At 55.0% G+C, this 16,270-nt stretch overlaps 1 protein-coding gene across 3 annotated transcripts in view; it reads right to left on the reverse strand.

Annotated features, from left to right (window-relative positions):
- NDRG4 (NDRG family member 4) overlaps positions 1-16,270 on the reverse strand; it is a 34,145-nt gene that overhangs the window by 17,349 nt on the left and 526 nt on the right. Inside the window, exons 1-2 of one of the 3 annotated variants that reach the window (XM_012730597.1) lie at positions 15,689-15,790; positions 2,253-2,347 (exon numbers count right to left, since the gene is read on the reverse strand). In XM_012730597.1, coding sequence (XP_012586051.1) covers positions 2,253-2,347; positions 15,689-15,725 — 132 coding nt within the window. In that variant the 5' untranslated portion in view covers positions 15,726-15,790. Of the gene's footprint in view, positions 1-2,252; positions 2,348-15,688; positions 15,791-16,270 lie in introns of those variants that run through there. The other 2 variants (XM_004690514.2, XM_012730598.1) reach the window with 2 other exon arrangements.

Below are 16,270 nucleotides of genomic sequence, written 5' to 3' on the forward strand. Positions count from 1 at the left end.
CAGGTGCTTGTTGATGAAATCTGCTCACCTGAAGACCTTCACAAGGGTGGGGGTTGGGGCTGGGAAGAGGCATCACTCAAGACCCTGGCAGGTAGTTATCTCAGAGAAGGACCTCAGGAAGGGTGAGTGGGGGAGCACTCTTGGGGTGCTGGGGGAGGCGCAGGAGAAGAAAACCAATAGGAGTGATATAAGTCAATCCAGAGACAAGCCTCTGCTCCTCTTTCACATGCCCAGGCCCAGAGGAACTCAACATTCCAGGCCCAGGGGCAGCCTATGCCAGACAGGGGATGCAGGCAGAGAGGAGGGCAGCTGTTCCGGGGCTTGGACACCCCCCCCCCCCTGTCAGGTAAGCCCGGGGCGTCGGTGGGGACTGTGCGTGGGGATGGCGGGAGGGAGACACGCTCCCTCACTCAACCAAAGGCTTGTCAACAGAGCAGGTGGGGGATTTAAAAAAGGAACAGAACAGGCTCTTCCACACTGCGCAGGGAGAGAGGGGATCTCTGGCCAGGGTGGCAGCCTGGAAGGACGGCAGCAGAGCTCCTGTCAGGCTTCCAGGGGGGGCCTGGAAGAGTGAGGCAGGGCGGGTGCCTGTGCCTGAGTCTGGGGCTGGGGGGCCAGTGAGGCTTTCCTGAGGCTGGGGGCAGGGCTGGAGACGCCCTGGGGAACAGCAGAGGCAAACTGGCGTGAGGGGCGGGGCTCAGGCTGGGGGCAAGAGGAGCTTGCCTGGCTTTCCAAGCCTCCGCAGAGGACCGAGATGAGACCCTCCGCCGGGTGAGGACATTGAGGGGCAAATGCTGGCCCGGGCCCCAGTGGGATGAAGGGAGAGACGCCAGCTACAGCAGAAAGAAGGCAGAGCCAGCGGGACTAGAAGGGGGGCTGTGCTCACGGAGCCAGGGGGTGGCGGGGACCTGCTCGGCTGGGAGGGGGAGGGGCGCGCTCCGAGGTCCTGCATGGCGGAGTCAGACGCCCACACCGCAGGCAGCACCACTGATGGGCTGCTGCATCACCCCACACCTCAACTCTTGTCCTGAGGTGTAGGGGTCCCCGAGGACCACCATGCAGCCCACAAATCCCTCTCCGCTGAGGGGGAGTTCAGTCAGGGAAGCATTCTAGCAGAAGAGTAACACGATGTCTTCCAGACAGCAAATGGGGCAAGGGAGGTTTGGGGGGCTCCTGCAGGCATCTGGGGAGATGGCAGGGGCTTGGTACAAGCAGGGTGTAGAGGTTTCCAGAGTGAGTAACACGTCTCCTGACCATGCGTGGGGTCTGCCCTCAGACACCTCAGTTAATCCTTTTTAAAAAAAGATTTATATATGCATATAAGAACTGGGGTGTAAGCCAGAGATACGGGGCACGGGGTGGGGAGAGGATTGTTCAGAGCCAGAGTGGGGAGCAGAGCAGGCAGTGACTGAAATACACTGCTGAGGGGAGCAGCGAGCGGGACAGGAGAGGTCTGCTGTGCCATGTGGGTCAGCACCCGAGGTTCTGTCTTCAAGACAAGACTGGATGGTTCTCAGGGGCAGCAGGTGGTTGGCCCAGCCCTGCACATGGCTCAGCAGCTCACCTCCTGGCTGGAGGCGGGAGAGGCAGGCAAGGCAGAGACTTACACACTCGTGACACCCTCACCTTAAAGTGACGAGGTCAGTGGCCTAATCAGCAGAGACCCCCAGCCCTGGTGCTCCAGAATTTTCCCAGCAGGGGATCCACAGAAGGAAAGGGGGAGAGGGAAGTGAGGAGGTGTGCTACCCTGGCACCACAAGCAAGAGTGGGGCAGAAATAACTGCACCCTAACACCGGGAGCCCCCACTGAAGGTCCTTTGGGACAAAATAACCACCTTAAGCACCTCAGTCCTGCTGCAGAGAAGCTTCAGACCAGGAGAGGGCCTGGAAGACAGGACACCCCGTGTTCCTGCTGGGGACTGCCCAGAGGGTGCCCTCTTTCCCCAATAGCTGTGTGGCCTTGGCCAAGTGTGTTAACCTCTCTGTGCCTTGGTTTTCTCATCACCCAAAGAACAGGTCTCCTAAAGAGCCTCAGAGCCTCAAAGACGGTCAAAGTGACAGCGAGGCTGGCTGTGTCTTAGTGTCATAATGTCACCCAAGGAGGGAGCAGGCTTCTCATGGGGGGGCTTGAGGTACCCAGCCCCGCTCCACACGACAACTTTGCGGTGGAAACCAGGGGGAAGGTGCGTCGTTTCCTACTTGGCCACGAGGTGGCGCCCTCCACCCCGCCACGACCGCAAGGGGCAACTCACCATCTCAGCGGCGTCCAGACCAGGGAGCAGCGGCTTCTCTTCGGGGAATCGTAACTCCTGCAGCCCGGCCATGGTCATGTCGTGGAGCAGGAGCCCTAGGGAGGGAGAGCGAAGAGTTGGGGCCTGGCCGGCGGGGGCGCCTGGGCCCTGTTCTGAACATATAGGGGTACAGGAGGGGCTGACTCTGTACCCATCTCTCCCTCCACCCCCCTCCGCGTGTCCCCAAGCACAGACCCTTAGGGACACTTCACCGCGGGCTGCGAGGCTCATGTGCAGGGCTTGCCTACTTGGCTCCCGGCTGTCTTTGTGTTATTTGCTCTTAAAAGTTAACATGTATTTCAAAAAACACAAGAGCAACACAGAGAGAGCCCTGGAACAGTTGCAAGTAAAGTTGCAATTTCATTGGGAGGCGGATCGGTGGGTGGGACCCAAGCAGAAGCCTCTGGCGGGAGGTGGGCAAAGGGGAACAGAGCAAAGCCTGCCTGAGGGGCAGGGACACTGGCCGTGGGGCAGGCTATAATTGCAGGGTGTCCCTGGGGGACCCCTAGGCCTGGAAGGGAGGGGCCTCTGGGTGCATGGTGTACACACCCCGGTATGCGGCCTCTGGAGGAGCCAGTGGTGTGGGAAGGAGACGGTGTGTGTGTGGGGGGGGGAGGGGGGGTGGGGAGCTGTTGCACCTGGCCTGGTACAACTCCCCCCCCCCCCCCCCCCCCGCCCCCCTGCCTTCCAGGAGGGCAGAGCCAGCACGCAGCCAGCGCAAAGCAGCCAGTGACACAGACCGGAAATTCATAAAAGAATTAAAATCGTAGGGGAAATAGGGAAGCTCACTGAAAGCCAAAGAAATTCAAATGGAAACAAGATCCTATTTTTCTTCGGCCACGGGAACTTGGCCAAGTCTGTCTGGCTGGCAAAGATGCACCTTAACTGGAGCTTTCCTTACACGCCTGTGGGTGTATAAATGGAGACAGCTCCCTTGGACCACAGTTTTGAAAAGTGAATTAATTTTTTTTGAAGGTTCATATTGTTGGTCTCAGCAATTTCCTCCCTGGGAAAATGTCCTAAGGAACCAGAGAGCACCAGGATGCTCTGCAGAGTGCTGTGTCTGGCTTTTTCTTTTAAGATGTATTTGTTTATGCACACAAGAGCTGGGGTCAGGCCAGAGGTGCCGCTCGGAGGGGAGAGGAGTCACCAGAGACAGAGTGGGGAGCAGAACAGGCAGATCCACGAAGTACACCGCTGAGGGGAGCAGCGGGCGGGTCAGGGGAGGTCTGCTGTGCCATGTGGGTCAGCTCCCTGGCTGGGCATTGAACTTGTGCTGAAGTGGCTGTGGACAGCTTCCTAGTGCAGCACTTTAACCTGTCACACCACCAGGGAGGACCCCAGAGTACCATTTCTAACAACAACGACAAATAACCAGAAGAAGCTAAAGACCAGAAGACACTAGACAGACTATAGATGAATTAATTGCTTGTAAGAGATTATTTAGTAACCTGGGAAAATAACTATGTCCCACTCCATAGAAAAGGCACCTATGAAATATACATTCTTAGCCAAGTCCTGAGAAATCCAAATAGTCCCACCTAGAAGCAGGGAAGGATACTATCACAGAAATAACATGCGTGACCCCTGTGTGAAGGCTGAAAGCTGGGTCCACAATCTGAACTCAGGGGAAAAAAAAAACACATTCAAAGAAAAATTATAGGGTCGAAGCTCAATGACAATCCCTTACTCTTAGAAAGCATTTCAGGGCTCCTTGCGTGCTTTCTTGTGCTATATGATTTTGCCCTGATGCTAAGTGAGGACCAGAGGCAGGAGCAGATAGGAGCAGACCTGGAAGTGGGGAGCGTACCCTACAAGCCACAAGTCTCACCTGGAAGGATGGATTCCTTCCTCTCTCCTACCTGGGTTACCCCGCTTCCCTCCCTGCACCCCATTTCCTATTCCATTTGTGGCTCTACTTTCCACCTTGAAAAGTTAACTGTCCACTAGTTAGTTGGCTTGATGATCATACTCCCCTACACACACACATACACCCCCCGCCCCTGCCCATCCCCACTCCTTGGGGAAAGACCCAGGGGTCAGCTGCCTGACCCAAGGGCCTGGAGCCCTCTCCTGTGGCTTGGCTACTGTGCAGCAGGCCAGGGCTCCCCCCTTCCCCCCATCAGAAGCAGGGAGCATCAGTTCTTCAGTGTCACAAAGATGGTGCCTCACAAGTGCCAGGAGGTCCCTGCCGGAGTTCTGGCGCTCAGATGTGTGGAAGCTGGGCTGGGGATTGGCTGGCCAGCGGGCCTCACAGGCTAATCCAGCACACTTGAAGCCTCTGGCTTGTGTAGCCCCTGCCCGCAAGCACCCAGGTACCTCACCTCCCTGCCACTCGGAGCTCTCTGTTCCCAGTGGTTTCCGGGGAAACCAGCTACCACAATGCAGATGGGCTGTATTTTTAGAAAGGAGTCCTCTCCCCTCTCCACACCCTTTCCTTTCCATCCTTTCTGATGTGTGTACAGTCATCCATCCAGCGGGTGGGGACTTGAAAGAAAGGCCCCCACCTTAGAGAGCCCTTCCCCCCATTAGGACATTTTTAGCCACCTGCCTCCCTGAACACCCAAATCCATGAAAGGCCTTGGTAGTGCTGGGGTGCCCCCGCCCTCCCCCAGGCCCTTACGAAACCACCCTGGAGACCAACTTCCCCAAGGGCGATGCTATTAAAAGGCTGAGAGTGGGCAGTGCAGGGACAGATGGCCGGTGACGGAGCGGGCGGTGGTGGGGGGGAGCTGGAGAGGAACCTTTTTCATCCAGAGGAGTTGGGATGTTTCGGGGAACATCCCTGGGGTCCCCAGAAAAGTGGGGCTCTAGACAGAGGCCAGAGCGGGCATTCCTACAGGATGGTGGCACACAAGTTTCTTTCTAAGAAAACTACCATTTTTTAAAAAAAATAAGCAGCTAGGAGATAAGTCATACAAAAAATGAGATTCCGGGCCCTCCCTGGTGGTGCAGCGGGTCAAAGCACAGCACTAAGAAGCTAAAGTCACTCCAGCTTGAGTTCGACGCCCCCCCAAGGAGGTGACCCACGTGGTGCAGCGGACCTCTCCATCTCTAGTGAATCCTCTTACACCTTTGGCCTAAACCCCAGTTCTTGCATGCACAAATAAATAAACCTTAAAAAAATTCATATAAGGTCTGTCGGTTATGTACAGTATTGCACGGATCAGCTCCCTGGCTGGGGGATGGCACTCAGGCCCTAGAGGTGACAGTGCTGAGACTTAACCCCTAGGCCACCAGGGAGGCCCAGGTCAGGCATTTTTGGAAGACAGAAGCAGAAGTCCCATGCTTTTCTGCCTGCGCCCCGTAGGGGCTGCCTGATGTCAACCAGACTTGTCACCAAGGATGATGACCTTGATCACTGGTGAAATCTTGTCAGGTTTCTCCCAGGCGGGGTTATTGTTTTCTCCCTTAGTCATTCATAAGTATTTTGTAGGAAGAGACTGTGAGATCATGACAACATCCTGCTTCTCATCATACTTTCCCCGCTAATTTTAGCAGCCATCAGTGATTCTTCCCTACAGTAACTCCCGTGGTATTTGCTTAATGCTAATTTTCTATTTCCATCATGCCTGCTACATTTATTAATTGCCGTTCTCCTGGAAAACATATCCCTTTGCCTCCATTTAGTTATTTAGTCACTTATCTACTTTAGTATGGCCTCAGACTATTTCTTTTCCTCTGTGGGGTACAACCCATTCCAATCACGGCTTATTTCATTGTTTCAGTGGTGCCAGCTTTGGCCACTGGGGTTCCCTCAATGTAGCTCCTGAATTTGTCAGCCCCATGGTGGGTCACACTCAGCTTGCATTTTCTCTGTCTCAACCTTGGAATCCAGCAAGTCTGCAAGGGATTTGTCCCATTCGTTAGAGAAGGTGCTTTAAAGCCAAGATTGAGCTTTGCTCCTAGGGCATCACTTATTCGAGTTGTCTCAGCAGGCAGCACTAGAAAGTGTAAGTTCTCTCAGTTTCTCCAATATCCCTCCATATACACACACCTATGTACACATACAGATATAAAATCTGGAATTTATACTGATTCATTTAATCCCAATTCAATATTATAGTTCATTCTAATTTCCCCCTTGATTTGTAGTTTCTTTTCCCGTGATAAAAAGCCTGATTTTCTTGTATTATGTGGGAGAAGAGGAGGAGAGGGAGGGGAAAGGGAGGGAAAGAGAGGGGAGAGGGGGGAGGAGGAGAGAGAAGCCTGGCCCCCAGTTCATCCCTAGTATACACACACAATAACTTTGGAGTGCTACTTGCATGAGTTCTTATCATTCAGAATTGTTTCATGCTTGCTATACTTTTTTCTGTGATATATGGCCATCTTTTAGACTTAGGCCCAAATTTTTAAAAGCATCTGCCACTCTTGTGAACTCTTGAAAGGAAAATATGAGCAAAATAAATTGGCTAAACGGTTTCACTTCCCTGAGCCACGTGTCCAAATCACTGTCTAGAAGCTGTTGCTGCCTAAGCTGGGCATCTGGGCCTGGCTGCTCTCACACACCCATGGGCACCTCCCAGGAGCTCCTCCACTGTGGGCAGGATCTCCCTCTGAGCAGCTGAACTCCACCCTGTGAGCTTTGATGTGCACGGGACACAGAGGCTGGCAGTCCCGGTGCTGACAGACCCATCTCTGTGTTGATGCCCATCAACAGTCCTTTGATAAATGGTTCTGTTGAGACACAGCACCAAGGCGTGAACTGTTTCCCATACACAATATGGCTCCAGGTATCAAGCAGAGAAATACTGAACCCCCAGCCCCCAGACCAGGGGCAGGTCAGGTAGAACTGGATTCCATAGCACACTTCATTGGGTGGCTAGGTAGGAGCCAGAGGAAGTCTTGCTTTTCAGACGGTTGATTGTCCCCCAGTAGCTGTTTCCCCTTTCTCCTTTAATGTTAAATTCTCGTATTTTAGATCGGCAGGTGGACTATGGGAGTAACATGGTCACAGAGTTCTACCGGTGAGACGGTGAGACGTAAATGGAAGCATGTGACTCTGGGGTGATGTTCTTCTCAGGAGGAGCCTTGCATTCTTTAATCCTTTCTCTTTCCTGCTGACTGTAATACAGATCTGATGGCGGGAGCTTGAACAGCTATTTTGGACCATGAGGCAGGGCACTGAAGGTGGCAGAGTACAACATAGAGAAGTCATGGTCTGGATGGCCAATATCCAGATGTGGCTTATGGAAAAGGGAAATCTACTTTTTTATATAATAATTTATTTTTACATGTTTTTGTGCATTTTTCCATCTCAGTTGCAATACCCTTGGGTTTCCCATCACCAAATCACCCATGTGCCCTCACCATAGTCCAGTGCAGGGAAATATACTTTTATCTTGTTTACTATTATCCTCATTTTTTGGTCATATACAGTTGAAGCTAATGGAAATCTGGGTCATTTTTTCTTGGGACCCACATGCTAAGGGCACTCAGAAAAAAAAAAAAAAAGGATGGGGCTTGCCCACAGGAAGTGGGGATGTGTTAGAGCTGATCGTGGAGAAAAATCCATGAAGCCAGCCCCCCATCTCCACGGGCTGAGCCAGCCCCTTCTAGCTCATATCTCACAGCTCACAGCAACTGCATCAGCACTGAAACAATGACCCGCATTAAACAGCTCAGAAGCTCAGTATGTCACTTTCCACCACAAATTCTCAAGTTTCTTTAACACAGGTGTCTTAATTCAGCTGTGTACTTTTGCCCAATCTGGCAAACTTCCCAGAAGCAAAGATCTACTTGTCCTGGATCTTCTTGCAAGACTCAAAGAAGAGAGCAAGGCATTTCTGCAGCACAGATATGCAGTCTGGTCTGCAGTGATGAGAGCTCTGTGGAGCAGCTTGCTGCTGGGCATTTTTCTCACAAAAAGTTCCCTATTTCTCTGCAATGTCTATGTATTAGTGCTTTGAGGAATAACCTGGTAGAGAAGGATCAGCTCCAACTTGCAGAATCTTCCCACCTCAAACACAGTGGCTACAGAAGGGAGCCCTGTGTCAGCCCCTCAGCACCTGGGTTTCCTCTTCTAGTCACAGAACCTGGGTTTCCCCAGACTCTGGGGTGACCAAGCAGCCTGGCCCTAAGTCACTCATTCATTCACCAGATTTGGTAGATACATCCCAGACACTGTTCTAGGCACTGGAAAGAAAATACCATTACAGACAAAAGGCTCCACTTTTGTAGAAGTTTTGTGGTGGGGAGGCAAGCAAACACCAAATCTCAGTGAGTCTGTGGCATGTCAGCGGGGAAGCTACATCAAGGAGTGGACAGAGAGTAGGGCTGGAGCTACCTTCTGAACTGGTGGAAGAGAGGTCTCACTGGTGGAAGAGAAGGCCATATGAGCAAAGGCAGGTGTGAAGGAGGGGAAGGGGCAGCCTTGGTGTGCCTGGAAGAGTCAGAACATCCGCACATGCAGGTGCCAATGCTTCAGGGCAGAGACTCACCTGGATTTTTCAGGTACAAAGGTGGAAGCCAGGGTAGCTGGAGCAAGGGGGGAGGGGTGAGGGCAGCGATAAGAACATGGGCAGCAGGCCACCTTTACCCAGGAAAGTGGTTAGGAAACTGGTTTTTCTTTGAGTGAGGTACTTTGGGGTTTTCTTGGAGGTGTGTGTGATAGGACTTCCTCCCATAAGAGGTCATGGGGGTGAAGTAGGAGACAGGGACCCCCATTATTATAGTTTCTCAGAGGAGGTGCTAGTGGCTGATGCACAGGGCAGTGGAACTGGGGAGAGTCCTGGTTCTGGGAATGTTCTGGAGGCCGAGCCCATGGGGGCTGTGGATAGGTCGCGTGGGGTGTGAAAGAGCGTCAGGGTGACTTGGGGAAGTAGTTGCTGGGGGAGCCCAGCCCTGAGCCAGGTGGGGCTGCCGGGGGGCCAGGAAGTTGAAGGGGAAGGAATGGAGATAGTCCCACAATGTGGTCCCCAAAACTGAGACCAGTGATCTGCAGGGAAGTGAGGGAGGCTAGAGAGGGCCCTGAGAAAGGAGATGAGGAGAAAGCCAATGAGGTGGAAGAGGGGTGTGGGCACCAAGAGATGGTTTAGGGAAGGGCACAGCCTTGGCTGGAATCCCTGGGGTAGCAAGGAGGGGGCCTAGGAGCCAGCAGCCCCACAGCCAAGGAGAACAAGGCTTAGAAACAAGCCAGCCCGAAGAACGGCACCCACACTGTTGACACAGGAACTTTTTGCTGCTTTGCAAAATGGGATGAGGGATCCAGGCATCGTGAAGCAGGTTTGCAAGGCAAGACTACTGCTTGAGCAGAGACTCTTGTGCCATTTGTTGAAATCATATAGGACAGTAAAAGCTGAGCATGCAACAGTAGTATGAGGAATAAGGTCCAGAGGGTGGGACAGGAATGGGGGACAAAGTTTTACAAGGGAAAGGGAAGGAAGCCCCGTGACCACGTGTGTGATGTTATCACAGGCAGAGTTATCCCAGGACCGCCATGGAGATAGTCACGTCTCCAGAGCAGCAGCGGCCTAGGGGACCCCGGGCCTGCCTTGTGGTATGGACTCCACTCCATCGGCTGTGATGTGTGGACAGCAAGTAGCCACAGTGGCCCACGAGTGGCCAGGTCATAGGAAGCCACAGGAGTGGGGAGACGGAGACAGAGCCTCACTGCCCTCTGTGCCCAGGTCCACCACACTGTGGACTGCTCCCCAGTCCGTAGGAGTTTGGTTTCTGTCACTTGCAGTCCAGACCTAATGCAATGTCTAAGATCTTTTGATGCTATGCAGTTGGGAGGAGCGGGGTGAAGCCCAGCACCCCATTCTCTGGTCCCTGGACAGCCCCACAACAGCAGCCAGCCCAGGTGTACGGTCAGGGGGTTCAGGGCCTTGGAGACGGGCGCCCCACTGTCTTAGGATGGCAACAGCATGGCCGCCCAAGCCTCAGGTCTTTTCCCACCTGTTGCTTTCCTCAGAGGAACTAGTGCTGCGACGGCTGAGGCGGCCTCCGGAGACCACCTGGCTGCAGGCGCCTCTCCGCCTCCATTTGCTACTTTAGTATGATGCCTGGGAGGGGCCAGGATCTGTGAGCTGTGGGCTCAGAGCGCTGGCTTTCTGGGGGAGGAAGAGGCTTGCTTGGGGCCCCTGGGGGAGGGGGGCAAGGATTCTCCAGGCTGATGAAGGACAGTCAACCAGCTCCCCGGCCCCGGAGCACCCGTGTGGGCAAAGCCCCTCCAGCACCCACAGCCATCCACGGAGCAGGCTGGCAGGGGAAGGTTTTAGGAGCACAGGGGAGGATCTTGGGGGCTGATGCCAACCTTAGATTGGGTATGGACCCTCCTCGCCGTCCCCATCCTGGCTGCTATGACAGGTCACCCTGCTGGGTGGTCTGAAACCAGACACACTGTGGTCTTCAAGCCCAGAGGTCACAGGTCTGAAATCAGTTGCACTAGGGAGACAGCAACGTGTGGTAGCCCCTTTGCCCCCCTCTCTGGGTTCTGGGGGGACCTGTTTTCCTGTTTTCCCCAGCTTTGCCAGCCGTGTCTCTTGCTTTCCTTGCCTTCTGCCCTTCCCTCAGGCCAAGGCCAGAAGAGGGGAGCCTCTGGCTGAGGGGCTCACAGCACCTCCTTTCTCTGCCTCCCTGATGGGGATACACGTGGTTGCAGGTAGGGTCCCCTGGACAACCTCAGACAGTCTCCCGCTTGCGAGACCCCTAACTTGAATCCATCTGCAGCATCTCCTTCAGCATAAGGTGACATGCAGAGGCTCCAGGGATTCACTGGGAACATCCCTGGGAGCCATTACTATTCTTCAGTCTCACGCCTGTGCCCACAGTGACTTTATTATCACCTCACGTGACTCCCCTTTCCCAGGAACACACCCACTCCACGCGCTGGACTTCAGCCCTCCTCACCTTTCCCAAGTGGTGGGCTCCATCAGAATCCCAGCATTCAGTACACTCCTCTACACATTTGCTAATTCTTCATTTTTAAAAATAGGATGTGAGTTTCACGCGACACACGTTCACTGAGCAAAGTCAGAAAAACACAAGTGCAAGAAGCAAAAGTCGCATATCATCCTAGTAACCAGAGGAAAGCACTGGTAACATTTTCATAGCTATCCTGTCTCCTGGCATTCTTATTTCAATGCTAATCTATACACTGAGAAAGACAGCCTTCCCCTTTTCCCTCTCAGCAAACCTACTGCTTTGACATATCTTTTGGATGGTGGTGCTGGGTATCTCAGTTTGAATTCCACCTAGTCGCTTTCTGGCTGTGTGACCTTTGGCAAGTTACTTAACCTCTCTGAACCTCAGTTTTCTTCTTTGTGAGCAGGAGATCACACATACATCATAGGGCTGTGATGAGGATGAGCTAATGTATAGAAGACTCTCGGATGGTGCCTCGCAAATGGCAAATGCCACAGAAGTGTGAGCTGTCATCACCGCAGTATTTACATGGCTATGGGGACATCTGTTCAGAGGGATAGGTAACCTTTGGCAGCCTCCTTCACAGCTGCCCGGATTCCCTGACAGAAATGCACCCCACTTAACCACCCCTATTATTGACCATCTAAGGTTGTTTCCAGTTATTGATTTTTCTATAAAAAAGGGCAGGATAAACATCCTTGAAGAAACACCTCTGCAAACATCTATATATGTTCCTAAAAATTCAACTGCTAAGTCACAGATGGTACATATTTCTAAGTGATTTTTTTTAAAATATAAATTCTTCTAAAATTCAAAAAAAAATTTATGTGGAAGAACTGGGGTACAGACCAGAGGTGTAGGGGGGGTTGAGAAGATTCACCAGAGACAGAGTGGGGAGCAGAACAGGCTGATATTCAGAAATGCACTGCTGAGGGGAACAGCGGGCAGGACCGGAGAGGTCTGCTGCGCCCTCTGGGTCAGCTCCTTGGCCAGAGATAAAACTTAGGCTGTTGCAGTGATAACACTGAGACTTACCCCCTCGGCCAGCAGGGAGGTCCTTTTAAGTTTTGATACATCATGACCAACTTGCACTTCATAAACATTGGACTCCCACAGGGTTGCCCCTATGCACAGTGGATAAGCTTGTCCCACACCTACCACAGGCCACCTGGGACACAGGTCTTATCCCTCCTCCAGAGGACCCCTTCCTTACTCATCTACGTGTCCCCTAATCCCATGGCAGCACCCCAGAGAAGCAATGAAGTTAACTGAAATGGATGAAATGACGAAGAGGATTCAGGGTTCTGTTTTCAGCTTCTGGGTAATTGGGGGGGGGGGGTAAATCTATGCCTCAGTTTCTCCCACATGTAAAATAGCTCAACATACTTGCCAACGATCACACACTATTTATAGGCAGTATATGGGACTGGCGGGGCCACATACTCCGTGCATTAAAATGACACCAAGATGCCAGACAGAACTAGCAAGATGTTTGCTTTTTAATCAATCACATATATATCAAGGATATTTTCTAAAGTTTCCAAATTCCAATCTAGTACTGAGGGACCAAGGGGCCATTTCAGAGCCCCCAAACCTGCCATCTCAGAGCTTTCTCCAAGCCACCTTGGAAAGATACTGCTGAAGCATAAACACATAAAACCTTCACCTTCCTATTTGCAAACAGATTAATGCCCCACTTTCCCACACTAACAAATTCAAAAGCACCCACCCAAGAGCCTGCCCTCTGCAGCCTATCCGGCTCCTGCAGGGCTGATGCTTCTGGTCTCCTTAAACCTAGGGAGACAGAGCCATTTATTCCCATTTTACTGAGGAGAAGACAAGTTAAGAATTTGCTAAGGCGCTAAGGAGACCTTGATCTTCAGATTCCCAAATGCCCGGTGCCTGCAAGATCCCTGAGGAATCTGGAAAAAGCTTCAGTTACTGTGCGCCTCCTGGAACGGCCCCTCCAAACCCCTCTCTCGGGGACACGGTCAGGCTCTCGCGGGGCCTGACCAGGCAGGGGACCCGGTATGCGAGGGGCACACAGCTTTCCCCACCGGGTGTCAGAGCTGTGGCTCACCGGTGGGCAAGGCGCAAGCCCAGGCATCATGACCCACTTTGTCCCACTGCAGGAGGAAGCTGAGGCCTAAGCCAGGTCCCGCAGAGGCACAACTCAGAGAGGCCTGGACTGTGAGGTGTAGCCAGAGAAGTAGCCGCACCATCCCGGAAGTGACCAGAGCAAAGGGGAGGGGACCCCAGGACACCAAGGAAGCAACTCAAGGACGTCAGGCCCAGCACCCGCTGCTGTTTGCTGACCGCCTGCCGGACGCCACGCCTCACACGCTGCTCACAGGCTCACATCTGACTGCTGAAGAAGCAGGCAGGTGCCACGGTGACCCCACGCTGCAGGTGAGGGAAGTAAAGTGTGGGGCTCCTAGCGGGTGATCTGTGGATGATGCTGGGCTGGGGACTCAGGCCGGACACCACCTCCGCGGCCCCCTCACTGAACGGCTGACCTCACTGAAAAAGCATGAAGTGGGGACCATCAAGAGCTGAGACCCGAGGACAGTGGATAAAGGGGTCCGTGAGACGATCGCCTGAGGCGCACGTGGGGGCAGAGCTACCCTGGGGCACAGATGATGGGCTGGCTGATTTCTCACCCACCTGCTCCTTATCCTTACCCTACAGGGGACGCCAGTTAAAGTCTTATGGGTATAGGTAAGGAGGAATCAAGTGCAGTCACACCCCAGCTCCCCAGTGGTCAGAGGGGACACAAAGGTGGCCAGATGCCACCAGGGCGGTGTCACCATACTGACTCAGAGAGTTCCCCCACAATGCTCAGCCATCTCCAAGGTGGAAGAGCAGAGGTCACAGATGGGATGTGACCTGCCTGAAATCACACAGCAGTGGGGACTGGGTGGGCAGCTCCATCTGAGGGGGACTGCAGGGAGAGGGAGTGGCCACTGTGGTGGTGAGCAAAGGGGCCCACCTACACCCAGGGCCTCAAAGCCTGGGCCCCAGGGGGGCCCCACCCAAGTATGCTTCCCGTGAGTATTCTGCCTGCGGGGCCTTCTGGGGAGAGGGCGAGGATCTGAGGACTCTGCTCCCATTGCATGGGGGGTTGTGAACATTTGCTCCCCAGGGGATGAACATGGTCAGCCACCTGGTCCCCTTGAAGCCAGGGGGCCGGTCAGCCGCAGTGAGATCCAGAAGGCTTGGAGGGGGGATGCCAGCCCCTGGGTAGGTGGGCTCATCCGGTACTTCTGAGCACCTCCAGAGCTTCAGGGGCAACCCCCACCTGCCCTTCTCTCTGAGCCCCCAGGAGTCCTCTTGAGGGGCTGCTGATGTAACACACTGGATCTCACAGCCTGAAACTCCCCCCTGTGCCCGGCTCCCAATTCAGGGCCTTGCCGCCATATCCCTCCCAGTTCAAGCCACTCTACTCTCACATGCCAGGGCCTCTGCAAAACGAAGGTCCACCCTTCATGATGCCACCTCCTCTCCTTCTCCATGAATAGAAATTCTGCCTCTTAGAATCCAACTCAAGCGCTGTCCTCAATCTCCCGGCTCTCCTCCCGCCCCCACTCAGACTTCAGCCTGTTTCCTGCGTGTCCCTTTCCTGCCAGAAACAGGACACCCTATGCGGTTCCCTTGCCCCACCAGCAAGTCTGCCCCACAGGACCCAGCCAGTTCCTGGAACCCACGTCCCCCCAGTGGGAGTTGGGGGGGCAGCACCACAGGCCTGTGGGATCCCCAGGCTCTCCCCTTCCCAGCCTTCTTCCCATCTGGGTGGCCCTACAACATCTCCCCTCAGGCAAGAGCACAGATCCCACCTGTGCAATCCGCTCTCCATGCCTGGGGGCGCCCCCACCTCTCAGACTCCTGCCCCCAGCTCCCTCTCTCACTCTCCTGAGGGCTTAGTGCACTGCCCTCTGGCCATCTCCAGCCACAGCATCCCGGATGTGGGCTTCTAGCCCAGTCTCTCCAGAGGGCCCAAGGGTTATGCGCCCTCTTTGAGTGCAATTTGGCTCCCACCTGCAAAACGAAGATCCACCTTTGGTGATGCCACCACCTCTCCCTCTCCATGAATAGAAATTCTGCCTCTTAGAATCCAACTCAAGCGCTGTCTCTACTCCCAGTAAGAAACTTCGAGGGAGAGTGACCTCCGATCGGGCGTCCACAGTGGTCTCCTCTCTCAGGGGAACCAGGACCCCGATCGGGCAGGAGCTCCTTTTAGGGACCTGACTGGAGCTGAGCTAGTGGAGACTGCGAGCCGCGCGCTCTGCGGCCCCGACACGGCTCCGAACGGCTCAGGGCTCAGGGCAAGAGCCGGCCCCGCGCGGCCCCACGTCCTCTCGCGGCCCCGGCTCCGCAGGGCACCAGGCAGCGCTCTCGCTGGAGAGGAGCTGGCATCCCTGCCCCACCTCCCGCGCCGTCGCCAAGCCGGCACTGCACCCCACTGTCGTTCCAACTCGCAAAGTGGCGCGGCCTGGGCGGCGCCGGGGCGGCTGCGGGAAGGGCCGCGGTACCTGTCAGCAGCTCGAACTTGTGTCCCAGAACCTTCATCTCGGCGCCCCGAGCTGCGCGTGGAGCGGCCGCGGCGGGGAGAGCGGTGGCGAGCAGCGAGGCAGCAGCAGAGCGACAGCAGAACTCTCGCCGCCCCCCACGCGGCGCTCCCCCCTCCAAAACGGTTTAAAAAAATCCACCAATGGCGCGACCGCGCACCCCTAAAAGGCGCCCGCCGTCGCCACCTGGTCGGGGCGAACTTCAGGAGGCGGAGGGAGCGCACGGGTGGGTGCGGCGACACCCCGGGGACCGCGGGCAGGGGCTCTGCCCGAACAAAGAGCCCCGGCGGCTCCCCCGGGTGTTGCGGGGTGGGGGCAGACCTGGGCGTTGGAATCCCGGGGGTCCCTGCGTCAGGCCGCTAGAGCGAGGGCAGGAAGGCGGGGTACAGGGGTGCCGCTGTCGCCTGGGCGAGAGGGGGTCCCGGCGCCAGGCTGGCGAGTCTGGGGTCGCGAGCGGACGCTGCGCTGGGGGACTCGCTCCGTATCGGGGTGACGGGCCGGGGGCGCCGGCGACTCACCGAGGGCGAGGCGGGCGACGGAGGCTCG

Source organism: Condylura cristata, unplaced genomic scaffold (genome assembly GCF_000260355.1).
Source record: "Condylura cristata isolate star-nosed mole 26May11 unplaced genomic scaffold, ConCri1.0 scaffold00028, whole genome shotgun sequence".
Classification (NCBI taxonomy): Eukaryota; Metazoa; Chordata; class Mammalia; order Eulipotyphla; family Talpidae; genus Condylura; species Condylura cristata.